A 27,509-nucleotide genomic window follows, 5' to 3' on the forward strand; every position below is an offset into this window, starting at 1 on the left:
TCTCTCGCACTCTCCCTCCCCCATCTGACTCCCACCTCCGTCCCTCCCTCCTGGTGACAACAGAGCCTCACACACACACGCACACGCACACACACACACGCATCCCCTCCCCCAACCATGCACCCACCTCCTCCCCCTTCTGTCTTTTGTTCAAACTATTCTAGCAGGAAGGGAAAGAGAGAGAGGGAAAAGTGACCAATCATGCAGTGTCAGAGAAGAGCATAAAGATCCCTGCTGTGTGTGCATGTATACATGCATAAATATAATATATATATATCAGCGTGTGCAGAGGTGCATTGGAGTGTCATCCCACTTGGGAGATTGGAAGCCCTCAGTTTGATGAATGGGCGTGCTGGGACACATGCGAGGGCAGATTTTTTTGAATTTTCTCCTTCAGTGATCACATGAGAAGTTCAGTTATTGCCAATGACTTCTATTGATCCGGTGCATTGATCTGAGTGGTGTTGGGAGGGAGGGCTTGAAGCAACCGTGTCAATATTACCTAATTCCTGTTGTGACCCATCCCCCTCAATGCACCGCACGCATACACACGCAGCACTCATCAGGCTGCAAACATGCAATAAAATCAGCTCAGATATTTCACTCAGTGGAGTCACTTTTTCACCTATAATTTATTTTAATAATCCAAACATTTCCACACAGTTAAATTTTTTTCTTTCTTTTTGAGATGTTAATTACACTCTTTGAGGTAGTTTTGCACACAGAAGCACAGCTGTGACTCTGCATTTGGAGTTATGTTATAGGCTGCTCATGTTACCATGCAGAAACACTCATGGCGCTGCAGGATGCTCCGCTTCAGCTTCAGATAGGATTACACACACATGAACATGTTGGACACATGTGAGCCATGTTTTAAAGATTAGTTGCTAATAGCAAAACTAATATAATTAATAATACCCTTTTAATGTTTCACATTTTGTTTATTTTTACATCCAGTATTTCATTAGGATCTCATTTGATAGACTAATATAGAGTACCATGTAATTGTGAGATGAATTAATGGTTTAAAGTTTTGGGGTTCTAAATGTGCCGTCCCCAACTAAAAAATGTGTGGCATTTATATTTATATTTTCCAGGTACGGCTGTAAGTTTCTACTGTTTATCTCTTCCAGCTTTGCTCATCCAATGACTGGACAGATACCATCTCTTAAAATATATTTTCAAGTCTGGCCACAACTTCTCTGTTAAATCTGAACTTTGTTGTTGCGGCATTTGAATATGCTTTGGAATAAACCATTTCATTGTAGCTCTGGCTGTATGGTTAGGTTGCTGTTCTACTGGAAGGTAAAACTTTCTCCCAGTATCAAGTCTTTTGCATCAATTAATAGATTGTCTATGTTTGACTGTTGCTCCACCAACTTTGACCAGTTTTTGTGTTCCTACTGAAGAAAAGCATCCCCACACCATAATACTGTTACCACCATGTTTCACTGTGGTGATGGTTTATTCAGTCTGACATGCACTTTTGTGCTGCATGTAGACAAAATCTTACTTCTTCCACATCTTTGCTGAGTCGCTTTCATGGCTTGTGGCAAATCTATGTCTTATTTTGAGCAACAGCTTCATGGATCGAGCACTGCATCATGAGATGCTTATTGTTTTACCACCTGCTCATGTTTAAAACTTCTCCACAACTTCATCTCTGACCTATCTGGTGGGTTGGTTGAACTTCATAATGCAGTTTAGTCACTTTAAAAACAGTGTATAATTTTCCTTCAGTTTCAGAGTTATGTTCTACTTTCTGTTGGTGTATCACAGAAAATCTATATAAAACACAAACGCTATTGAATGCTATATTGGATACTGATGTATCACTTTAAATAGAGTTCTGGTTTGCTGTTTGCTATTAGTGCCTTGGAAGATTGCAGGAGTAAAAAAAAAAAAAAATCGGACTGAACTGTGAGTTAAAATGTTGCCGGGAACAGTAGTGGAGGGGCTTGTTATAAGACCTTTCACAGGTGACTCAGAAGAGTAATGGCTAGTGCAGCGCTCAGCCCTTTCAGCCTTACATGCTTTGCTGACAGACCCTGAAAAAAAAGCCACTCTGTTATTCTGCAGACAAGAAAACAATACATCTGAACAATCCCAAATGTGCTGCAGAAGCTGTTCCTTTCATCACAGGTAAGGTGGGCGGCTTGATACATTCTCACTGCCTGAGTCGAAACTACCAGAGGTGTTCTGTCTCTTTACCTCTGAAAACACCGCTCCATATTAGAATAAAAATGCCTAAGTGGGTCAAAGGAGAAAGAGGAAGGACAGAGGCCAGAGTGAGCAGGTCCAAACATAAAGGCGCGGCTACCAGCAGCAGGTTGGAGGTGAAGTTTACTGACAGATTTCCCTTACAGCTCCCCCACTGTACAGCAATGGAAACATATAGGAAGACATAAACACTCATCCATGTTAGACATTGTGGAAATTGGAAATGGTAACGCTAACCTTGTGCATCTTTGGGCCTGTAGGTGGGAAAGGTCACATGATATCATGCATGAGAAGCTCAGCTGTTAGTCATTCTAATTCTGTCTCAAGCAGCTGAGCACTGACCCACTGCTCCGCTGAACTGTCCCTGTAATGATACTGGTGCAGGCATGTGTGGGCGTGTGTGTGTGTGTGTGTGTGTGTGTGTGTGTGTGTGTGTGTGTGGATGACAGCATGAACATGTATGGGGTTGGAGTAACTGCTGTTAAAAATAAATTAAACACAGGTAACACTTATGTATAACCAGCTTAGCTTTGTTGCTATTAAGGAGCGAATCAGAGAACAAATTGTTAAATAACCATTGATCAATGTTAAACAATAAATGCAATTATGGGAAATATTTAGATATAGATTAGATATTTAGGTGAAAGGTGAGTGAAATACGGTAATAAAAAGTGGAAAGACAACAACAGAGATTTATTGCTAGTAAGCAGTTACTTATCCTATGCATATCATTAATTAACTTATGATTGTATATTTTATAGAAAACTAGGAAATACTGGTTCAATAATATAGCTTGAACAATAGCAACATGTTAACATTTGTTATGTTAGTACCTACTTTAACTCCTTTAATCACATAACAACAGATTTGGCTTTTTGGTAAAGATGTTTGCAGATGAGCAATTAAGATGGTTGCCCCGAAGTGACTCATTAAGGTTCAGGTAGATTTGTGTAGCACTTTATAGAGTACAGAGGAAACACACTACATTCAGTTACCCTTTCACACACACATTCACACACTGATGGTGGCAAGCTATGTTGTAGCCACACCTGCCCTGGGGCAGACTGACAGTACAGCTGCCTTACAATTGGCAAGGCGCGTGAAGGGGGCAGTCTTGCGTAAGGAGAAGATAAAAATAATATGCCATGCCACGTGTTTTTGTGTTATTGGTTTGATCTCTGCTTTAAAATGACGTGCTAACATCATGTCAGTGATCATATGGTTAGCTTAGAGGAAAGTTGCAATGAGGCCCAGGAGAGCTGATATCTCTCTGTCTGCCATGGATATGTGTCCTGTTAATATTTCTACTCAAATCAACTAATAATTAGCAAGAAATTCAAGAAAAGAGGTTGTTCTGCTGTCAGGGGGGCCATTTATAGTCTAGTCAGTGCCTGGTCAGTCTCCGACAAAACATTCAGTCATAACAAATCAGGTGTCACCTGTGCAGAACTGGCAATACCACCAGACTGATGTTATGCTTTCCATTCATTATGAGGCTAAACGTTTGGATAGGAGCAAAGAAGGTGCTTCTCCCCAAGAAAAGCCATCACAGAGACAGACAGGGCAAACAACCATGCACACACACACACTCACACCTAGGGAGAATTTAGAGAGACCAATTTACCTAACAGTCATGTTTTTGGACTGTGGGAGGAAGCCGGAGTACCTGTTGAGAACCCACGCATGCACAGGGAGAACATGCATAAAGACCCCAGGCCGGGAATTGAACCCAGGACCTTCTTGCTGCAAGGCAACAGTGCTACCAACCGTTCAACTGTGCAGCCCCCAAGAAAAAACTCAATTTCAAAATGATGTTCTGCAAGACGTAGTTCAGAGAACTGAATTGAATGCATTTTTTCTGAAGATTGAACTTTCTGATTGTTTAGGGCACCTGGAAAATAGGCTCCTCTGCAGAATAAAAGTTGAATGCTACCTACGTTCTGTGCCATGCAGATGGTTAAGCTTCAGTAATTCACTAATTTTGATGAAAAGGAAAATCATTTATAAAGAACTGGATCAAAACTTTCTCCCTGAGTGATCTGATAACAAGCAATGTTTTTTTCCCCCACCAGAGCAGAGAAATCAAAATATAGAAATTTAGTGATCATGGCCAGTAAACTCATCAGACCTTAATGGTATTGAATTGATTTACTGTGTTGCGCTTCTCAATAAAAGTCTTCAAATCTTTGCTATTGAAGTTCAGTTAAGAGGAATGGATTTATTTTTTTGAAAAATCAAAAATCTAGAAACACTGACACAGTAAAGTTTGTTATAATCAAAGCTTCCTTTGCCATTGCTGCACAAACTCCACTAAAAAGAGGTGAGCAGAAATGTTTCAGAGATATTTTTAAGCCATTGTTCATATAAAAACAATGTGATCTGTTATGTACAACTGTAAACAGGATTTAGCTCCTTATGAGATATCAGTTGTCAACAAATCTCAGTTTCATTCCTCACTGGTTATTTTGTAACTGAGAATGTTGTGCTGTACATAAGAGTCAAATATGTAGCTACAAACCAGACTTCATTCCTACCAGTCTGAGCATGTTCAGGGATAATGTGAAGGGTCAATGATGAGGCAGAGAGAGAGAGAGCAACAAACTCAGAGAAAGGGCAAAACAGGAACAGGAAATATTTCGGAAAAGAACAGGATATGCGTGCTTTGTTGGTATTGTCTCTCTGTCTCTCATAGGAGACCCTTTCAGTGCTGTGCAAGTTCTGGTATTTGAGGGTTGGTCTGTGTTTCTGTATAGCCATGAGCCTTAAAGACAGAAATATAAACCATCATCTGGATGCTGCTTTGTAAGCCAAAGATTTGATCAGATTTTAGTAAAACACATCAGCAGTGACAATGATGTTAATAAAACTGATCAGAAATATAAAGACACGTGAGAGCTAATAGTACATATTCAAAGTGCCACTCCTTTGCAAGGGTAAGAGAAGAAAAATGTATACATTCTTTCAATATTTTACAACACGTGTAATATTTTCGTTTAAGAAAGCATTGTTTTCTAAAATTGCTTTTCTAAAATGAGTGACACAAATTAGCAAACCTTTTTATGACAGTATTGTAATCTTTTCAGATGGACCTGTTTTGGACTCAGTCTGCAACTTCATGTTTGCTGTGACAGAGCTAACTTCCAAAGGTTTGGTCAGCTGAATTTGAAAATACGTCTTAGTTTATTCTTAACATGATTTCTGTAAATGTTCATTGCAGATCACTGCACAATCTCATTTTCTTCAAGTTCATTCTGTCACATAATTTGCTTTTAGCACCATTAAACTCCAAATTCTAGATAACTTTCCATCTGTAAGTAATGCAAAAATGAAGAGAAATATCAAAGAACTCCCATACAGCTCATATGGCGTGTTTGGAAATGCTTCTCTGTTTAGTGACCTAAAGCTCTAGCAGATCAGAACACTGAGACTCAAGGCAGATACCCAGATAGTTTCAGTTAGAGTTTCAGGTTTACATATTTCTACAAGTTTTGTCTTGCAAAACAGACAAATGAACTCACCATCCATTTTGAGGTGAGAATCAAAGAGATGCCTAATAACCCTGTTATACACGCTCAACAAAGCCAGCAAATAGAAGCATGGTGGGTGGGAAATGCAGTTGCTCTTTCTCTAACCCAGCCCTCCATTTACACACATTTTTTCACTGAGCGTCCAATTCAGATTTTGAAAAGATTTGAAATCACAGGAAAGTTGTTATGAGAAATCTTTCCTACTTTTGGATTAGGAAACCAAGAGCATCAGCATATTAAACACCATCCTCATCTCATAACATGCGTTGATGTCCAGACGGCATTTGAGGGGAAATGTAGTCTTGCCATTGCCTTCCTGTGCAATTAATCTCGCTTCAGTGCTTTCTCCCATTGACTTGGATTCCTGTGGTAGAACTTCAACAGGTCCAATCATTGAACAGAAGGAGAAGTTGTGAATGATGACATCAATTTTCTGTTTGAGAATTGTAGCCTGCCTGTAATGGCAGCAGAGAAAGTGAAAAAAAAAACTCAATAGAGTTCACTGCTCCAGGAAGTCAAGTTAATTTGTATAGCATCGCAACCCATCATCAACCCATCATCAGAACCCATCGCAATCACTAATTGTGAAACAAGCAAGAAACATCACATTTTGTCAAGTGCCACCATTAGAATCATCACATCACACCACAAAAACAGTCACCAGTTTAAGAAGCAATCGTTTCTCTGAGAGTCCAGAAACTCTGCAAAGCGTAGAACAAAAGGCTGGTTTTAACCAGACTAGAGAAAATCCAAACTGCTTAAAAATAGGACACATAAAAGGCATGAAAACATTTTGATTGTCATTGGCACATTAAATAAATCAGTGATATAACCCTAAACCTGTACATAACCATGAGAATGTTTTTCAAACATGTAATATTGTACTTTTATACAAATGCAAAATACATGGAAACAAAACAGAATAAATCCATTTTCTTCCGCTTTTCCCGGGTATGTATGGCAGGCCGATTTAGCATAAAATCGGATTAAAAGAATTTGATTAAGTCTTTATTTCCAGAGGAAGAGTATTCCATGTCATTTAAAGATACAAAAATAAAACGTCATCAAGTGAAAAATACAAACCATCACAAATCAGACAAGTAATAGCAGAAATTCACACATAATTTATGTTCTGTTTGAACCCCAGGGGAGCTTAAATGCAATTTCTATACTTAGATATCTAAAAATTTAATTTGGACTAGACATAATTACGTTCAAGATATCTCGAATTGTAATTACAAATGTGTGATCCTTCAACAGACATATCTGGTGATATTATTTGACAGGAATTTGGAAATAAATTTTGAACCATCAAAATGTAATTGATAATGTCTTGAATTGTTCTTCTTGTCAGAATGCAAATTATCTTAAATTATTAACCAGATAGTCCAAATGTAGTCGTGTCTAGTCAAAACAAATTTTTAGATATCTAGAACGTAATTACAGATAGGTAAACAAAACCATTTTTATATTACAACAGCTTGCCATAGCATGCACGGAAGTTCCACGCGAACGCATAGGCGCTCCTCACGTCACAACTTGTTTGTCATAACGCGTCACAAAGAGGAGTGTTGGAGGAAGGTTGAAAAAAGTGAATTAATTCTGCACTGAAACAAGCTGGGGGAGATGGGATTTATTATTCCAGAAACTGGTTAATATTTGAATTTATTTAATTCATTTGCACCTCTGAGTTCATTCTCAGTTCCCGAAAGTATGGGAAACAAGTGTTGTAAGAAGATTTGCAAATGTCCCTGGACGGGTCAAAACGTGATTCTTAAAGGTAGCTACTGTTCATACCGCGTTGTTAGGGTAATTGGCCGGGGCGTTTATGGGAAAGTTGTTAAGTGCAAGAATCTAAACACAAAAGAGACAGTGGCAATTAAGATAATAAGAAAGGACCTCAAACATGCTGGCAGAAGTGAAATTTTAAATATGTTTTCGCTCAGAAAGTTTGACTCAGACAGATGCAGCTTGATCAAGATGACCGATCATTTTGTGCACAAGGAACATCAGTGTCTGGCTTTCGAAATACTGGATACAGATCTTTTTGAATTTATGAAAGGCAGACATTTTAAACCATTGTCTGTGTCAGCAATCCGACTGATAGCACAACAAATGCTTGTAGCCCTACAAGCGCTGAAAAGCATTGCCATGGTTCACACCGACATCAAACCAGACAACATAATGTTAGTCAATCATAAGTTAATTCCCTTCAAGGTGAAACTCATTGATTTTGGCATGGCTAAACATGTATCAGAATTACGGACCGGAAGTTGGGTTCAGCCCAACTGCTACAGGGCCTTTGAGGTTTTGTTGGGCCTGCCACTGTCTGTGAGTATGGACATGTGGAGTCTCGGTTGCACTCTGGCCTTCTGTTACCTGGGAAGGCTCCTGTTTCCTTCATATTCTCAATATGATAACATGAAGATGTTTGTGGAGTTGTGTGGACAGCCAGATAATTCTTTGCTGAATAAAGGTTTGTTCACCTCAAACTTTTTCAACTTGGTCCAGGAAACCCCTGAAGAAATCTGGGAGCTCAAAGATGCAAAAGAATATGTAATGACATCAAAGGATAAGGCAACACACAGAAGATGCTCATCCACACTGGTAGAAAGCTTTTACGACTTGGAGGAGAAAGTTCCAACTTGTAAGGACTCATATGAACAGAAAGATATCAAAGCCTTTATAAAGCTCCTCAAGCGGATGATAGTTTTAGATCCAGACAAGAGAATCAGCCCCTCTGAAGCTCACAGACAGGATTTCATAACTATGAAACATCTTGTGGGATGCTCAGGCAAATATGTGATAAACGCACGAACAATGGTAAAAAAATGTCAGCTCCAGCCGATCCCAAAAGAGCTCAGATGAAACACCATCGCAGTCGGTTTTAACTCACCCCAAAGAAAAACCAGGACCCTCCAGAAGTATCATAACATTCTCCTCATCTAGTGAAAACGCAAAAGCCGCTTGGAGCTAATAGGAACAAGTCACCAGTTGTAGCTGGAGGAGGAAGAAAACACAACTCAAACGGCACTGCTGCACAATAAGCCAGCAGAGGAATCCTGCAGAACATGACCTTAACAAAACTGTCTCTTAGCAACGCCTTAAAAAAAGTGTAAAGGACAGAATCCACCAACTATGTGATGTTTGTAAATAAACTGAAATCTAAAAATAACAACAACAAAAACAACAACAACAATAATAATAACAACAATAATAAAATCAAATGTTATCAGGCGTGCCATGGTGGTGTAGTGGTTAGCGCGACCCGTATTTGGAGGCCTTGAGTCCTCGACGTGGCTGTCGCGGGTTCGACTCCCGGACCCGACGATATTTGCTGCATGTCTTCCCCCCTCTCGTTTCCTGTCAGCCTACTGTCATAAAAGGGACACTAGAGCCCACAAAAGACCCCCTGGAGGGGTAAAAAAAAAAACAGTATAAAATCTTATCAAGTATTTTTGGTGTAGTTTCTTGTGCAAATATCTCTGTACACTTGAAATAAGAAAAAACTTACAAATAACTTTTCAACAAGAAATAGGAACTTGTTTTAAGTCAATCATTTCTGATAAAAAGTACTAGTTCCAATGGCAGATTATTTTTCATATAACATGGGAAAAATGCCTCATGAAAATAATCTGCCAATGGAACTGCTTCTTTTTAAAATCAATATTAAGGAATTATTTACTTAATACAAAATCACATTTCTTGCTGAAAAGTTACTTGTAAGTTGGTGTTGTCTTATTACAAAGGGAAAAAAAATAAATGGAAAGAATAAAAAAAAAAAAAACATAATTTCCATTGAAAAGAAAACAATTGATGAATTTAAAAGATACAATTTCTCAGCTAATAAGTGTATAGGTTTTGCTAACATCATTACTTGAGCCTGTTAGATTTTATACTGCATGCATGGTCTTTCTTAATCAAATTCTTCCCTTTTATTCTTGCCTGGCATCATTTCACATCCTGATGTTCTGCATCTGAGTACCTCATTGTCCTCTGGCACTGAGGAAACAATATCCAACCCTGGTAATAGAGGTTAGATTAATTGCTGACAAACCTGTATTCAGCACTTCCCTTTCTCTTGGCTGGATAGATTTATGACACAGATTGATGGGGAGGAGGGATGAATTCAGAGCCACCTCTGTTCTGCTTGAAAAAAAAAGAAAAGCAGTTCAGTGTTCAGTGAGGCAAAGGAAAATAAAGGGAGTACTGGGTAAAATTAGTGGCCTGGAAGGTTGATTTAACAATCTCCCATGGAAGGTCATGGAAATGCATATATATATATATATATATATATATGCTTTATAGAAAGATACATATTTATTTTGATTGTCTGAAGTTAAATTAGACCAAGTTTTTTTTTTGTTTTGCCTTAGGTAGAATTACCAAAATGATCTCTATTTGCTAAATGCCAGAAAATGTGGCTCAAACATTTTTTTAGAATATTTTTTGTAACTTTCCTCGTGTTGAAAAGTTTGTTAAATTTTTTCAGTATCTGGGATAATTAACCTGACAGTCATGTTTTTGGACTGTGAGAGGAAGCCGGAGTACCTGGAGAACATGCGAACTCCATGCAGAAAGACCCTGGGCCAGGAATCAAACCCAGGACATTCTTGCTGCAAGGCAACAGTCCTACCTACTGCACCACTGTGCAGCCCTTCCACAAACATATTTGAGTTAATTGGAGTCACAAGAAATAAACCAAGATATCAGGAGGAGAACTGTGCAGCTGAACATGTCTTGTTCCTTCTTTATTTACAGATGCTTTAAGGTGCAATGTTCGTCTATTCAAACAATTTCATGCAAGTATAGACATGATGGGAATGTCCAGCCACCATACAGCTCAATAAGGAGACCGATTCTGTGTCCCAGAAAAGGGACACAGAATTGGTCTCAGACATTCATTCTGTGTCCCAGAGATGAATGTCTTTTGGTCCAAAATATAGACAAAACAAAATTAGATACTCACTAAAACTTGGGCTGGAAGGCCACGCAGTGAGGAAGAAGTCTTTACTTCAAAGGAAACAAAGAAAGCCAGATTGCAGTTTGCAAATGCACGCATGGACAAAGACCTTCATTTTTGGAGACATCCACTGTGGTCTGAGGAAGCTGAAGTGTCATGAAGTGGTGTGGTGAGGAGGTGAGGCAGACGCTGAGACCCAGGTTGACGTGCAAATGATGGATTTAATGATAATCAATCCGGAAAATAAACAGTCCAAATAACACCAGGCAACACTGATGAGCAGAAGCCAGGGCTCAACTCAGGTAGCAACTGGAACGACGGACTGGAGCACACATAGACAGACGCCACAATGAGACGAGGACCCGACAAAGACACAGACACACAGGTGACACTAAATACACAGGAGGTAATTAGGGAAACGAGAAACACCTGGGAGTAATCGAGGAGAGAAAAGGACAACACGGAGACACAGAAAACTCGAAATAAATACACAGAAAAACACAGATCATGACATGAAGTGAAACTGTTGGCTATAATGACCATCGTTACATTTGGAGGAAGAACATGGATGCTTTCACCATTTTGTGAAATATGGGGTGGCAGTATCATGTTGTAGGGCTGTTTTGCTGTAGAAGAAATTGGCACACTTCAATAAAATAGATGCCATCACGAGGAAAGATGGCATCTACATATTTCAACATATTTCAATGTTGAAATATTGAAGCAACATCTAAAGGCATCAGCCAGGAAGTATTAGGTTTGCCACATATTGGTCTTCCAAATTGAGTATTACCCTAATCTTACAGCCAAAGTGGTTATACAGTGACTTCACGACAAAGAAGTTAGTGTTTTGGTTTGACTGTCACAAAGTCCTGACCACAGTCCTATGGAGAATAGGACTGAGGTCCTGTGAGAATATTCCTCTCACACCTTTACAGAAACATCTGTAAAGGTGTGTGCAGTAAAGCCGCCTATTAAATGGACTCAGTTCCACCAGTGCTGTCAGGACGAATTGGCAAGAACTCCAGCAAACTATTGTGAGAAGCTTGTGGAAGGAAATCTAAAAGGTTTGAGTCATATAGTTTAAAAAACAATTATCTCTAATTCTGTACGCTTTTGTAAACCTTTTAATTCGAGGAAAGTTACAAAAAAATCTCTATAAAAATGTAAATAAAGGCTATTATAATTTTCTTTTCAATAAAGAAAGTTGTTTTGCACAACCAGGTGAGAATAACATCAGTGAATGTTTTCTAAAATGTTGTCTACTGATTTGGCTTCATCTATTAAAAGCTTAAAAAAGCCTTAGTATGCTTTGCCTTTCCCTTCTTTGACTTTATGTTACAAAATAAATAAAATGTTTCATTAAGTGAGAGCATTATGACTGTGTGTAATCTGGCATTTGGATCGCATGACTCCTTGAGGCATACACATGTCACAGCTCCATGCATTAGGGCAGAGTAACTTTGACCTCAAACCTCTACCTACAGGCTATTCTTTGGCCATTGCCTCCAGATGTTCAGATTGTTTTCTAACCTCTGGAGAAAAAACTGAGTGAAGTAGTTCAACACAAGCAGATCAGGATAATCTGATGGCCATGAAGGCTGGAGTAAGGTAAGGAAAATACTGCACCAACAGGTGAGGATGGTCTGATGAGTATTTTATTTCAGTATGAGGAGCTTGACTGAATAAATGGGGAAAATGTTTAATTAAAAGAAAACCATGGCACTGCTGCCACCTAGTGGAGAAGCTCTTTTATTACATTAACACACCGAAGAGCCAAACAACATTTTATCGTGCAGAACCTCTCCATGGCATAAATTTTAAAATAATTTATCTCTTATTATATATTTAAAATTCAATTTACGATTAGACAACAACCATCAATAGAAGACCAAAACTGCCAGTACTAACTATACATACAGAAATTAATAAATGGCTTAGTGAACAAAAAATAAATATGTCTAAACAAACTAATAAATTCACCAAACAAATGGAAATAAAAAAAGGAACTTCATTAGGTAGTCATTATAAAACACAATGCAGTATAAATAAAACAGTTGCATTTTATTTTAACTGTACTTACTTTTTCCTTGCGTTATTTAACTTGATTTGCTTTAAACTAATTAATTTCTGTTCTGCAATTTTTTTAGAATTAAATAACTGCATTTTAGCTAACACCTTTTGTTTTTATATGTTTATATTTTATTTTTTCTTCTTTTTTTAGTGTTCATAAACTTGTTTTCTTCTAGTTTCCCATTCGTCCCATGGATTGTGGTGGGATGAAGTGGAAATAATAATGACAGTCATTTATTACTGTAACACCACAAATACTCATACTCAGATATTCATATTGCAGTTTTGGTTTATTTTCCATTTTGCTGTAATTAAAAATTAAATTACAGATACATAGAAAAACATTATTATTCCAACAGAAGACATCACACTCATTGTGGCTCAAACCAGAGTACACACAAGGTTACTACATAACAGGTGCTTCTCTTTCACTGCATCTTCTCACTTCTCATTGCTCTGTTGCCACCTTGTCCTCCTACTGACCTCATCTGTTCTCCAGAAGATCATAGCCCTACATTGTGCAGGGATTCTTTTTCTTCTGCTCAAAAACTATAGTGGCTACAGGATTGTGAATGAAGGTTTGATTACAATAATCCGAAATGTGACTAAGCAGAAATGTTTTCTGAAATCAGGTACTTCATTACTGACTGAAGGTGTGCTTTTGCTTGGATGTAAACACAACAGAGAACATCCATTACAGGCACAGATGTGCTCAAAATAGATTTAAACTCACATCTATCTAAATGCGTTATCTCCCTTGGTCACATGTCCTGTGCAGTCATGGTGAGTAGAAAGTAAACCGCCTTTAAATGGTTTAATGTGTTTTTAGATCCAGCTAAAAATAATGAAGTCTTACAAAGTATTTTATATGGGGGGCTCACCTTCCACAGCGGTTTTGTTGGGAACTGGGGTTTGGTCTTTGTGGGTTTTTTCTCTGTTCGCTTGCTGCTTCATCCTTCATCCACCAGATGGTGGTAGAGGCTGCACTCCTGGAGGGGCGTGCAGCTGACTGCCAGCGCACCTGTGACTCATCACCCAATCATCCTGGCGCTTAAGAGGAGCAGACTGCCAGCACCTCATCGCCTGAGTGTTTGCCAGTAATGGTACTCTGAGCCTCCCTGAGATAGCGCTCTGTGTTTTCTCGAGAAGTTACTCTTAGTAATCAACTCTTGTTGCCTCTCTCTCTCAGGTGTTTCCTCGTGACGCCGTGGAATATTCCCTGTGTAGCCCTACTTCTGGCTTTCTGGATTTTCTCCCTCCTGATGCCGTGGATCGTTACCCACTGGTTGCCCGAGTCTCATCTTCGCCTCTTCAGATTGACCATAAACCGTTCCTGGATTTCCCAGCTGGCAGTCAGACCGTTCCTCTGTTTTCCTCCACGCCTGAGCTTACCTGTCCGCCCTCCGCCGCAGCCTCCACATCATCACCCGGAACAAACTAGCCGAGCTCACTCTCTGGAACCTGAATCACCTCAAACACACCCACAAAGGAACCACGAACCCGCAGTTTCCCCTCTTCTTGGTGGAAGTAATCGTCAAGTAGGCTAAGATCAGTCTAATAACTCTCGAGGTACCCATTTCTGAAAACCACAAACTCACCATCTCCCTTTGCTGTTCTTTAGTGTGTACTCCGTGAACCTGCCCCAAGGATCAGATCCACTCAACCAATCTTTTCATTGTGTTTAAATAAACTTGATCTGATTCCTGTTCTGTATGTGGGTTAAGAAGCTGGAACCCAACATGAGGGGTTCCACAGTTGTGGCCAAATTTGATCGAAAACAGCCATCGCTTCCTTATTTAACAAATCAGCGTTTCCATGACAACTAGGTGCAACAAGGGCCAAGAACAACTGATTGTGTTGAGGTTATGCTGCTGGTTCTAAAAGCAAGTCTGCCCAGCCAATATACTCAGAGTGAGATAATTTTATTATTAATAGTTGCAGGACAAAAGGGTGAGAAATCAACACCTGTCTTTGTGTAAAGATTATGGTGTGATATTGTTTGATGAACTCAAAACAAAATGTTTTCTAAGTTTGCCCAATCAGTTGTAGCTCTTTTATGATTATACACTTGCTTTGGTTTTCTATTTTTTTCTTAAGTAAAGACTGAATCAGTTTTCTTTAGTTTTATGAAAGCTCAACGATCACGAATATCTTCAATACTGGTTATTTAAAAATATGTGTGTCAATTTCATCTTGATACAGCATGATAAAAAGTTATTCAGATGTAGAGAATTTCAAATAAATTGATAAACAGTCATTTCCTTTTTTTCTTTTTCGTTGAACTTAAATTTGCCATATTCAACCACCATACAGTCAATGTGTGGAATGTATACCACTAATGCCTGATGATGCACATTTAGCACATAACAAGCAACATACAGTATTTAGTCATGCATCATGCTGCCATCTAGTGTGCAAAGTTATCTGTAGTCATGTTAAATACCTGTATAGGGTATTTCTTCATGACCAATCTCTCAAAAACATAAATGTTTATTTTTTTAATAACTGTAAATAAATTCAGGCAATAAGAATAAAATGCTTACCCCAGTCAGAGACAATCCCCCAAAAACATTAAATTAGTTTTTAATTATGACTTGGTAACATAGCTTTCTAGCTGTGAACATTCTTGTTAGCTATGATATGTTGAATATGTTGTGTAAATTTTATTTCTCCAACTTTAGCAGAGGTCAATTTTGCTTGGCTCAGGATCTCTCAGGGTTTTTAAGACTTACTTCAATTCTCACAGTTTTTTTCCATTTCTGTGTTGTCTTTGTCTAATGAAGAGTGATCTGGAGGAATCTTTATGGTGTGTTTTAGGAAACTTGCATTTGGATTCAAAGAACTATACAACCCGTTAAAGGCCAGCTCATTTACACCTGAAAGCCCTAGAACTGACAGAGGGTGTACTTTCTTTCTACCATGACTGCATATATAGTTAACCAATAATATTCTAAAGGCAGTTTACTGTTTATTCACCTTACAACCACATAATAATGAAATAGGAGTCAAGTTTAAGACACATTGAAATTGCATTTTTCCTCATAATTCTACTATTGAAGCACATTTACATCCTTTAAACTCAAAATGTTTAACTGCGATTTCACACTATTGCACATCTCATGGTTTTAGCTTGGGTAACAACTCTATGGTTTTGTACATATATTTACACTTTGATGTTTCATTCATGCTTTTGATTAAGTTAGTTTTGGGTCATTGCTTGATAACCTTTCACATTCAGAAGTCTGACAGACTCAAAGCAGAGATGCATGAAAGCGCTGTACAAAATGCTCGTTAGTGCCTTTTTTGGAAGAGGTATTTTAATTAATTACTTGTGCACTTTGCTTTAATGAAAAAGGAAGAATCCAAGGCGTGGCTGCAAAATAATACACGGGATAATATTAATTCAATTATATTTTGCACATTATCAGCAGACATACATTGTATTTTAGAGATTTTATGGAATAGTTTTAATATTAATACAGCAGTTCTTTGATAATGTACCCTTTAATCTTTATATTAATCATTTTAATTTATCCTTAAGTGCAAACCTTGTGTTTTTTGTCTAGGTAATATGGATTGCTTTAAGTCTCTCTACATTGCCTTGCAAAAGTATTCATAGCCTCACATTTTATCACTCAACAGTCAGAAACTACAGTATATTTTATTGGACCTGTATGTGATATACCAACATAAATGATACACGGCTTTCAACATGTTTACAACTAAAAATCTGGGAAATGTTATATGAAAATGTGTTCATATAACACAAATTCATATTTGTGTTATAAATATTTGTTCTACAAAGAGTCAGTCTTTCCATCTTTCCATCTACAGTTTCCTGGCATCAGCTCAAGAAAAACACCCCCCACATTATGATGCTGCCACTACCATTGACTACACAGGGATTGGTGTTTTCAAGGTGGTGTGAAGTTTTAGTTAACCACCATAAACATAGTTTTGCATAAAGTCCCAAAAAGATTCGTTTAGGTCTCATCTGAGACAAACACATTATTCCACATATTTACTGTGTTCTCTATTATGTTGGGAGAAACACCAAACAGCATCCTTATCTAAGATCCCTGCTGGTCTAGTGGTCAGGATTCGGCGCTCTCACCGCCGCGGCCCGGGTTTGATTTCCAGTCAGGAAAAGTCCCTTTTCCTTTCACCTCCTACATTGTTTCGTGACAGACTGGCGACCTGTCCAGGATTTCACCCGAAACGTTCGCTACAGATAGGCACCAGCATCCCCCCCCCCCGATCCCACTAGGGACAAGGGTGTTAGAAAATGGGTGGATGGCATCCTTATCTATGGCATTTAGTTAGTTGACTCCTAAAGACAATTATGCACAGATTCTTTCAGAGGTAGTTCATAGAGAGGGCTGGATACAGTCACAAGTCCCACTTCTCAGCGGGGAATTGTAAAAGAAAACATTGCAACAATTGGTCTCTTTGTTCCACTATATAATTATGCATTACTTTGTGTTGCTGTGTCACCTAAGATGTACAGTAAGTTTGTGTTTTGCAAGGCACTGTAGAGAAAAGTAAAGCTTCCATTTTTCTCAGCTGTTATTTTTGATATCCATTAGACAGATACGCGCTTTCCTCAGCCTCTCTCTCCTCTTCCTTGTTACAGAATATACATAAAATATAAAGAATAACATATCATTTCACATCTAAAAATAAAGAGCTGTATTTTTTGTAAAATAATCTGCTCAGAATATTATAAGAGAATAAATATATCGTCTATCTACAGAAAGTGCACATAAATAAGTATTACTGTAGATTATTGTTTCCACCAATAATCTATCTGCGTCTCTTAAGGTGCCAATAATATAGGCTAAATTGGGGGAACATAGCTTAAATAAAGTTAATTAATAAATTTCAAATATAAATGTACTAATAATAAAAAAAACAGACATTTAGGTCAAATTGTATTATCTAAGTTTTAAATGTTTCAGGACATCCTGAAACAAATGCAACAGAAGCAGAAAGGCCTCTTTTATCTCCGTGCAGCTGGTGTTTTATCCTCTTTCAACTAAAAAACGTTGGTTTTTTTTTTTTATCTAACTTCTTACAGGAAAAAAGATGAGAACACCAAAAATGGGAAAACCAAGACAGCACTCATAAAATAAATCAAAAACTGAGTTTTGGCCAATTGAGGTCAAAACTAAGACTAAATTATTGCTCAAAATATCCTGAAGCGCATTAAAAAAAAAAAAAAATCACACACCTTTAAAAACAACAGGGGACCTGACTCCATCTAAAGTCCCTTTTTGATGCATTCATAATCTTGTCTGAGTTCAAATGAAAATAAAATAAAATACATGACAAGACATTGTGCAGAACATCCTCCAACCTACATAGTCACTATTAAAAAGGCAATAAAAGGGAAAATGAGAATTAAAAAATAAGCTGAATTGGTAGCACTGAGGTGGCTTTTTAACTTTGGCACCTTTCAGTTTCAACATTTAAAAACATTTTAAAATCTACCAATTAAATGACAACAATAAAGAAGAAAAGGACAGTGATCATAGCAGATTGAATGATCTGGCTTTGAATTGTTTTGACTGAAAACAAAGAGCAAAGTTTGTTTTAGTAGCATATTTCTACAAACGGAAGTTGGATTGAGTTATTATTGTGATTTGTTGAATGAGTTCCCAAATTTGGGAAGAATGTTTCCAATGTGGTCACATAGTGAATGAAAGCCGTGTACACTTTGAGCAGATCAATTTCAAGGTCAACCAGAGATCATCCAGTTATTTTTCTAGGGCTTAAATATGTTTCTGGCTAAGCTGTGTTTATGTAGGAGATTACCCAAATTTCTTTTCACTCATATCTGATATACATCATTTTTATAGCAACTGAAGTTATCATAGATACTTGATTTTCTGTAAAATGTGCCTGGAAAATACATGGCACTGCCCCTTTAAAAGCTGTACTGAAAGTTTCCCTTTTTAAAACGTTGATAATATAGGGATAATTTAGGTAATACTGAAGTGTATCTCTTCACGCTCTTACCTATCTTTGTTGTCTCTTAAAGCTTCAAACCAGAAAAATAGATTGATCAATCACTCAGTCAATCAATCTCTAGATATAATTTCTTAACTAATAATGTTTTATGGTCAGTTTTTTGGGGATTTTTGGCTCTTGTGTTGTAGGTTCTGGTGACATCACAAAAGGCACAAGGCAACTGACCCCAGTCTGTTTGTACTTTCCTAATTTTTTCTATTTTACTGAACGTTTCCCACCAAAATGATAGCTCATTTGGCCCTTCTGCCAGTCTTGTACCTCTTGTGATGTCATCAACCCAAGGCAAAATTATCACTTTATTTCCAAAGGGTGCTTCATAAAACATTGCATTTTGTAAAATGCAATGTTTTATGAAGTCTAAAATTTGCAGTGGAAATCTATAATTCAGCACTTTTTGCGTTTTTTATTGTTGATTTACATTTGTTGGTGCAAATAATACACTACTGTGTAGTGCCTTTAACTGTATGTATCATTCTGTCATTGCCTTGTATATCTTTTCTTTCCTGGCCTTGTCTTTTTATGTTTGTCTCACCATCATCCTCTCAGATGTATCAGGAAAATTACATTATTGGGCTGTAATGTGCTGGACGGATACAGTAATAGAATATTATGTTTTGCTACGAGTTTAAGTGTGAAAATATCAGCTTTGTGATTCTTTGTGTATATCAGTTAAATTTAGAGTATGGGGAAAAGGCTTGAATCTCTATTATATCTACAAACCTCAAACAGACACAAGTACACTTGTGTATAGCTCAGTTGACTTTCTCTGTATGTTTGTGGCTGATGCAGTTTTTTTCTGTAAGCTCTGAAGAGGCTGTTTTGGTTTGGTCAACCTGTGGCCTCCGGTGGTCCAGAACTACAGCAAGGTGACTCAGCTGAATGTCTTCACTCATCAATGAACGTGATCCCTTCAATCCTGCAGGATGAAGCACACAAACACAGAGTCAAAGCAGCACACCGGACAAGCAAGCTGACTACAATGAAACAGATCAAACAGCAAATCATCAAAAAAGCAGAAGATGACAGCGTGCAGCAAGATTATTTCCTCCAGGTAGGGATGAGGGATGAAGGAGGGCATGGTCTTGCCTTTTTAGCAGCCAAAGGACGAATGTCCTTTTGATTGGAGTTGAGGGATTTCCACACAGTGGTTTTAGACATTTCATCAGATATGTTAATATCAGAGGGATCACACCTGAGGAGCAGGAGGAGGAAAAAGGGTCAAATTGAGGAGAGGAATTAGAGGAATATACAGGATTCACCGGGGAACATGAAGACAGAGCCCCACACACCAGATAATAAAAAACACAGGCATGCAAGAAGACGGATGGGAAAGTGACAAATCTCTAATAATCCTATTAATCAAGTCCATATTCATCGTGTGTGTGCGTGTGTGTGTCTCACTTGGGATCATGTGCTTTTTGAACAATTCTGCTTCCCTCCATAGTAATCTGAACAGTAGCTGATTCATCTCTTTTCAAGCTCAGCATTTCTTGCGATTCCTGCATGATACAAAGACAGGTGCAGCCATGCATAAGAAGAATTAACTTTAGATGGTTTAAGGTGAACAAGACCCTTGAAGATTTTTTTCCCCACTTAGATTACCTCTTCCAATTTTTTGGAAGCGTCATCCAGGTTTTTCTTCTTCCACTCAGGCATTAAGTCATCGAGGTAGCTCAGCTCTCGTTTCGAGAAGCACAAGTCCAGCAGCTTCCGGATAAAAACCAGAGCCAGGACCTGCAGGAACAGGAGTAAAACAGATCCTGACTAGAGAGAAAGTGGAAGAACAAATTAAGTGTTTTTGTTCAGTGAAGATAATTACCATCATGGGGAAGATGATCGCAGCAGGGGAGGTCTTAATGACCCAGAGTAGAACCAGACAGGTGAGCTGAGTCACAGTGAACAGATGCACCTTTCTCAAAGGGACGTGTCTCAGGTAGATGAAATCTGGCTGGTGCTTTGCTGGCATACCAAAAAGTTGTAGGCGGTCAAAGAACTGAGACGAAAACAGTCAAAACACAGGTGGAGAAGGTTAAAAGTAAAAATAATCAGCAAGTGCAGGGGAAGAACACTACAGAATGATTAACAATGGTGAAATGCAGACTATATGAGAGATGTGAATCCCAACATCTGCAAGATTACACGCTGGTAATTTCCTTTTTAAAACAACTAAAACACACAAATCCTAAATTGAAAATTCAGTCACGAAAGACCCATGACATACAAAAACTGCCAAACGCCATGTATACGCAGTGCCATTCACACATCTTATTTTGTTTTATTATCACAAAAAACTTAAATCTTTTTTAAATTTAACGTGACAGACCAACACAAAGTAGCACATAATTATGAAGCGCCAGGAAAATTAAACAAGGTTTTCTACATTTTTCTGAAACGGGAGAGGCAGCATTATGCTATGGGTTGATTTTCTTCAACAGAGACCGGGAAGTTGTCAGAGTTTATGAGAAGATGGATGGAGCTAAAGATGGGATAATCTTAAGCTTGGAAGACCTGAGACTTGTTTTCAAGGTTTATCTTGCAGAAAAATAAGGACCCTAAGCACTCAACCAGAGCTACAATGTGATGGTTAAAAAAGAAACTTTTAATGAGCTAGAATAATCCAATTAAAGTCTAGATGTCGGTACAGTTGACAGTCTTTGTGAATACAGTGAAACTGAGATGACAAAATAAGAAAGAGCTAATGTGGAATGAAAAATTTAGCAAAGAATCCAGAAAGCTTTGGTTTTGGAATAATGGGATGTTTCTAACCATGGAAAATACACGACCAAAGAAAGACTGGCAGAGGAACATTTACAGGACTAATCAAGACAAACAGAGCCAGCCTCCTAAAATCCCAATGCAAGCAGTGTGCTACTTGCATAAATTAAAAGGAAATTCACAAGTGCCTCAGGCTTGGCATGAGGTTTATCAGTGGGAATCACAGTGTCTGTGACACCTCAAAGTGAGAAACAGACTGCATAATGTCAGTGGATGATGTCCAAGGGAAGAAAAACCTTCCTCAATCTGAAAATAATCATCTGACATTAAGAGATGAAACAGAGACATGTTTAAGCACAGACCATAGATATTCATAATGAAAACATTAATGTTATGCAAAAACAGTTTGGATGTGTTTATTGTATTATTATTGTATTATTTGCAAGTCCGTTTGTACCCAAATATCATTAATCTAACCCAGATTTTATTCCTTAAGTGCCTTTGAATCAAATATTGAAGAGAACTCCCAACCTAAATTTTACTGAAAATGTGCAAACTGTGCTAAAAACCGAAACCAAACCCATTCAACCTTTAATAAAAACTATTGTAATGCATCATTAAAAGCCCTTAACTGAAATGCAGATAATGATTGTGCATAAACATTTCACTTGCTGTTGTTCTTGAGAAAGCAGCAAAATAATCTGGAGTGATTGTCTTTTTAATGAATTTTCACAGCCTCCCTGACTTAAATGGCAAAACATATTAATGTGATGGCAGGGTGCAGTAGAAAAGTCAAATTAGTTGAACTGGGCAGAAAAACAACTGAACACACTTTTAGGTATGACATGTTTATAGGAAAATTGAGATGGAAATCTTCGAGTTACTTTTTGTAAGTAAGTATCATTAAACAAACTTTACTACTCTGAAGAGCAAAAAAAAGCTCTCATAGATGTGATACTCATAAAGAAATATAGTTTTACCTGAATGCCTTTTAAGGAAGATGCTCCCATGTAAAGAAAAACTCCGTACAATACAGGCATAGGAATAAACTGAAACAGGAAAAACGTTAGAGTTACACTTTATTAGACCTGTGACTTTATTAGCGCAGCAAGAAATGCCATTAAATATTTTCAGAACATAAATTGTTGATATAATAAATAACTTTGGCACATAACAGGCAAGTTTTCTAGTCAATCACAGTCAAGTCAAGTGTTGCCGCTTTTCCATCCTTCCATTTCTTTACTCATCAAACCTGAAGTGTGATTGTGACCCACCTGCAGGGCTCCAGTCATGAACACGGAGCATCCCATGAGCAGGAAGATCATCAGGCCTGTGAGCCGCTGCTCTCTGATGCCCAGGAAGCGCGGCTGCTCTCCTGGAGCTGCGCTCTCTGACTCCAGTTTCAGGCTGTTGACATGAGAGATGGACAGCACAGTGGCTGCCACGAACCAAGGCAATCCCATGATGGAGCACACAGCCAGCATCACCCCCACCATCAGCAGGTCTAAATGGTACCCACAGCCTTTCTGCAAAACAAAAAGCAGGTCAGATATGGGTTGAGAATCCAAACCTGAAGCAGTATTTTTATATTCCTCAATTTTCCTCTTGCCAGTAGTTTGTGCTCCTTGCGGTTGATGATGACAGCAGTTATCTGTTGGTCCATGAAGATGAGGATGGTGCAGAGAAGAGCGGGAATAGATGCGACCAGGGCTGTCCACCAGGGGTTGCGCCCGATTGGATTGATCAACCAACCTCGATCATCTCTGGTAGGCTGCAGAAAAAGAGCAGAGGTGCGCACGTTGATATTTGTATCGCTATTTCCCTGCAACAAGCTGTCCTTATTTAGCTCACAAATATGCGTTGAAAACTGGGAACAATGTTGGAGGTAAGGTGAATTTTGCTTACTTCTAACTTTTCTTTACTTTAACAACTTTTCATCTGCACTTACATATTGTTTAGATGAAAAGCAAAGTTTGCCTTTTGCAAATATAAAACATACATTTCTTGTGTATTTCTCTGGAATTACCTGGAATTTGCTTGGCACCTTCAGCTTTTGGGATGGCACTCCAATGGCAAAGTCGAGCAGGACCATGACAACAATCGTAAGAAACACTGCAAAGTCACTGATCATAGACCGCACCTAGGAGCGACAGATTGCTGCATTTAGACTTCTGTTACTATGAACTCAATTAAGGTTGAACGTAAACAATCTCAAACTACTTTGCCGTCCTAAAGTATTCATATCCCTTCAATCACTACACATTTTGTCGACCACAAAATGTTTTTCAGAATTTCATGTGACTGACAACATGGAGTATAATGAAAAGAAAATATGAAAAGAAAGCACAACTATTCATGATTTTCCACATTTTGTACAAATACAAATTGCAAAAACATTACATGTGTTTGTATTTGGCCCTCTTTTCTCTAATACTCCAAAATAAAATTCAGTACAACCAACTGCTTGATTTTCTACTCCGGTGTTGATTTGGTACAATTACACCTATAAATCTGTTGAGGTATACCTCTGTCGGATTCAAACATCTAGAGAACAATATTTCCATTCTACTTTGAAAAATGGCGATAAATAGTAATTTTCCAAGTCTGGGACTTGGTCTAGACTTTGACTAGGTCATTCTAACTCAGGAGTATGCTTTGATCGAAACGCTTTCATTGCATCTCTGGCTGTATGTTTAGGGTCGTTCGCCTGCTGGAAGTTAAACCTCCAGCCTAATCTCAGATATTTCTTCCGTTTATTTGCTCTATTTGCTTCCATTCATCTTCCTATCAACTTTGACGGGTCCCTGCTAAGAATAAAAAAAAAACATTCTCACACCATGATCCTGCCAACCAACATACATCAACAAGTTGGTGGGGTACCTTGGTGGGGAAATAACGACTTGTCTTAAATTGCTTGAGGAAGGCCGACATGAAGAATGTTGAAAAAAACAAGATGATGGACCAGAAGAGAACATCTGGGGTGAAGGGACCGTGGTGTCCACATGCTGTCCCAACAAAGTGTCCTTGCAGGCTCATACACTCCTGTGGGGACATAGACAGATTTCAGCCCAGACTCAAGTAAAAATCAACACGGAGAACCCTTTATCTGAGCTGATTGGGTAAAAGAATACAAAAACAAAGTAATTAAATGTTGCTGAAAATAACAAACACCTTTGTGTTGTCAAGATGAAATGCTAGAAATGTCAGCCTTACAGATGTCCTTCAGAGAAATTAACTACTAACGTGAAGGTGAGGCTTTGTTGAACGTTAGCCAAAAAAAACCAACCAAAAAACAAAAAAAAACATTCTGAAGCAAAGAAATATAAACAACAAAGGGTTTTGCTTCAGGCTCTGAACAGTGAAATCCTGGAAGGAAAGGTCTTTAAGGAAAAAACCCAGGCACCTTGTAGGCGAGCTACATATTGACTGAAAAGTTAATAACATGCCTTGGTGACAACGCGACTGTATCTTTTTCTAGGTACTTTTTAGAGGACGCACTAAGTTACTTATCTTCCCTCATTTTCTCTTCTTTGGTCACAGATTGCTGTTGGTCATCAAAGCTAATATTTATAGTTGTTCTTTGTTATTTAAAACCCAAAGCACTGGATGGAGCTCAATAGTATTGAACTAGAGTTCAACAGGACAAAGCATAGCTTATTTCTCTCTTTAAAACGCCAAACAAAATAAAGTTAAAATGTTATTTGGTCATTTCTTAACAAACAGCATATAGCTTCAAATGATAATGAACAAAAACAAATAGGTTTTCCTGTCAAGGATGCGCAATGAATGCAAAATGATTTGAAGGTAAAGTTAAGTATCTGATAAAAGACTTTGAGACTGTAAACTTGTAAAACTAACATACTTTCCTCTTTAAATGTGAATTGTTTATTAAAAACACAAACAAATAAAATAGTGGCAGGATTATGTGTGGTTTTTGTTTTATTTTGGACAATCAAAATCACAGCATGCAGGGATGAATGAATGGAAAGCATATAGATGTAATGAAATAACCTTGACAGTCAGGTTTTCCCAGGGTACAACCGAGACTGTGACGTTTCTCTCGCTCCACAGCTCTAAGGTTTTATTACTGGGATTATCAGGCTGTGAACACCTGCAGCTACACAGAGAGATGGACACAAAACAGGGAAATTAACATTTGCTGGCTGACTAAACAAATATGTTTGGGTTCCATTTAGTTTTCTTTTTGTTCCTACAAGGGTTTAGAAAAAAGATGCAAATAAGTTACAAATACACAGAGGGAAAAAATAAGAAGCCGTTTACTCACTATGCTAGTGTGAGTTTGTCCAGCTCACTCTTTGCATTGAAGGGGTACAGTTCCCCCAAGTGAAACAGTTTCTCCAAGGCCTCATAAATGAAGATGAGACAGATGAGGGCAGCGAATGCCTCCTCAGTGAACCGAGTGATGTAGCAAACCAGGGAGCTAGCATCTGTGGCCACTAATATAAAACACAGCAGTGCTGTCCACAGGCCAATGCAAGCCCGGAGAGACAAATATGACAGGTCGTAGTCCCTGAGAAGGAAAAGAGAGATAGGGGTCAGAGGAGAATGAGGAAGGCCCGATTAGTCAGCAAAGGAGTTGTTTAATTTCTGAACATACTTGCAGAATTTGAAGAGTATCTTCTCAAAAACCAGTACAGGACCTGTGCTGCCCAGAATGGTGAGAGGCTGCCCAGCGAACAGAGAGTAGGCTACTCCAGTCATCGATGCACCAAATAACGACTCTATGGCGCTCTGAAACAGGTGGTGGTATTGCATTGTGTTTGATTCGTCTTCACTCACACATAATAAGAACAAACGGCACTGTATAGTGTATAGTGTATGTATAGTGATGTAAATATGGTTTTACTCTTACAATACGTCCTTCAGTCGCTTCCCCCAGCAGTCCTCCAAAAGTGATGACAGGAGACATGCAGGCGCAGTAGAGGAAGAGGAAGGAGGCCACACACTGGAGGCTTATGCCGTCCTTGAAGTCACTCACATAGAAAGGAGCTTTCCTCTTAATGTCCAGTATGAGGCCGCCGAACAACCTGATGACAGGTTGTTCATTTAGAGAGAAAACAAGTATGTATGAGGATGGGAAATGTATTGCCACTTTTTAAAAACAAACCAAAGAAAGCAAGGTAAATAATCACCAGTGTTTTTCAAAAAGTACAGAATAGGGCACCATATGGCTCAGTAGTTGAGCAGATGCTGCATATTTATAGGTTGTAGGTTATAAGCTGTGGTCCTTGACACAGCTGCTCTGGGTTCATTTCCTGACCCCCGGTCATTTACTGCATGTCTCTGCCCTTCTCCATGTCAAACTACTGATGAATAAAGGTCACTAGTGCCACAAAATCTTTAAGAAACATTTTTTGAGGAGCTAATAGGTGACATACACGGCCCTGCGAATGTTTTACAGATTGTGGCCACACACTTCAATGTATTTCATTGGGTTTCTGTGTGATTGATCTATATGAAGTGGTGCATAATTATCAAGCAGAAGGAAAATACAAAACCTTTTAAAAAGTATCTGAAAAGTGCTTTAATCCTCTTTATGCCCTCAATATTGTCCCATCTCATTTCCTCAGAAATTTTGTTTTTGCCCATAGCAGCAACTTAAAACAAGAAGCAAAATGCTAAAAAAAAAAATACAACAAGCATTCTGTATAAAAGGTTTACACATTCAGTCAGAATCATGCAAATTGATCATAATTTGAACAGAGCAACAAGTCTCTGTAACAAACCTGACTGGTCAGCTGCTTACCTTCCTGTCCTCTGCAGCTCCGGCCCGTGGTGTTCAGCATGTTGTGGTTCTTCTTCCTGCAAGGCTGTGCCGTTGGGGACTCCGGGCATTTTCCGCTTCTCCTGCAGGTCAGAAGCAAGCAAAAAACAAGTTGCACATATTACATAAATAACATTAAGTGAATCTGATGTGGTTAAAATCCAGGGCTGAAAAGTAAGATGAGTAACTGGATTAC

At 38.4% G+C, this 27,509-nt stretch overlaps 1 protein-coding gene across 3 annotated transcripts in view; it reads right to left on the reverse strand.

The window, feature by feature from the left end:
- Positions 1-13,054: 13,054 nt before the first annotated feature.
- Positions 13,055-27,509, reverse strand: part of slc4a8 (solute carrier family 4 member 8) — a 41,521-nt gene continuing 27,066 nt past the window's right edge. Inside the window, exons 11-26 of one of the 3 annotated variants that reach the window (XR_003593624.1) lie at positions 27,296-27,396; positions 26,402-26,576; positions 26,147-26,280; positions 25,814-26,059; positions 25,540-25,645; positions 24,409-24,570; positions 23,555-23,668; positions 23,138-23,299; positions 22,803-23,054; positions 22,509-22,577; positions 20,633-20,806; positions 20,416-20,547; positions 20,215-20,312; positions 19,900-20,005; positions 18,979-19,729; positions 13,055-18,944 (exon numbers count right to left, since the gene is read on the reverse strand). Coding sequence is in view for 2 of the 3 variants with exons in the window: in XM_028003095.1 (XP_027858896.1) it covers positions 19,724-19,729; positions 19,900-20,005; positions 20,215-20,312; positions 20,416-20,547; positions 20,633-20,806; positions 22,509-22,577; positions 22,803-23,054; positions 23,138-23,299; positions 23,555-23,668; positions 24,409-24,570; positions 25,540-25,645; positions 25,814-26,059; positions 26,147-26,280; positions 26,402-26,576; positions 27,296-27,396 (2,037 nt within the window). In the remaining variant the exon portion in view is untranslated. Of the gene's footprint in view, positions 19,730-19,899; positions 20,006-20,214; positions 20,313-20,415; positions 20,548-20,632; positions 20,807-22,508; positions 22,578-22,802; positions 23,055-23,137; positions 23,300-23,554; positions 23,669-24,408; positions 24,571-25,539; positions 25,646-25,813; positions 26,060-26,146; positions 26,281-26,401; positions 26,577-27,295; positions 27,397-27,509 lie in introns of all 3 variants that reach the window. The other 2 variants (XM_028003095.1, XM_028003096.1) reach the window with 2 other exon arrangements.

This window comes from Xiphophorus couchianus, chromosome 20 (assembly GCF_001444195.1).
Source record: "Xiphophorus couchianus chromosome 20, X_couchianus-1.0, whole genome shotgun sequence".
Lineage (NCBI taxonomy): Eukaryota > Metazoa > Chordata > Actinopteri > Cyprinodontiformes > Poeciliidae > Xiphophorus > Xiphophorus couchianus.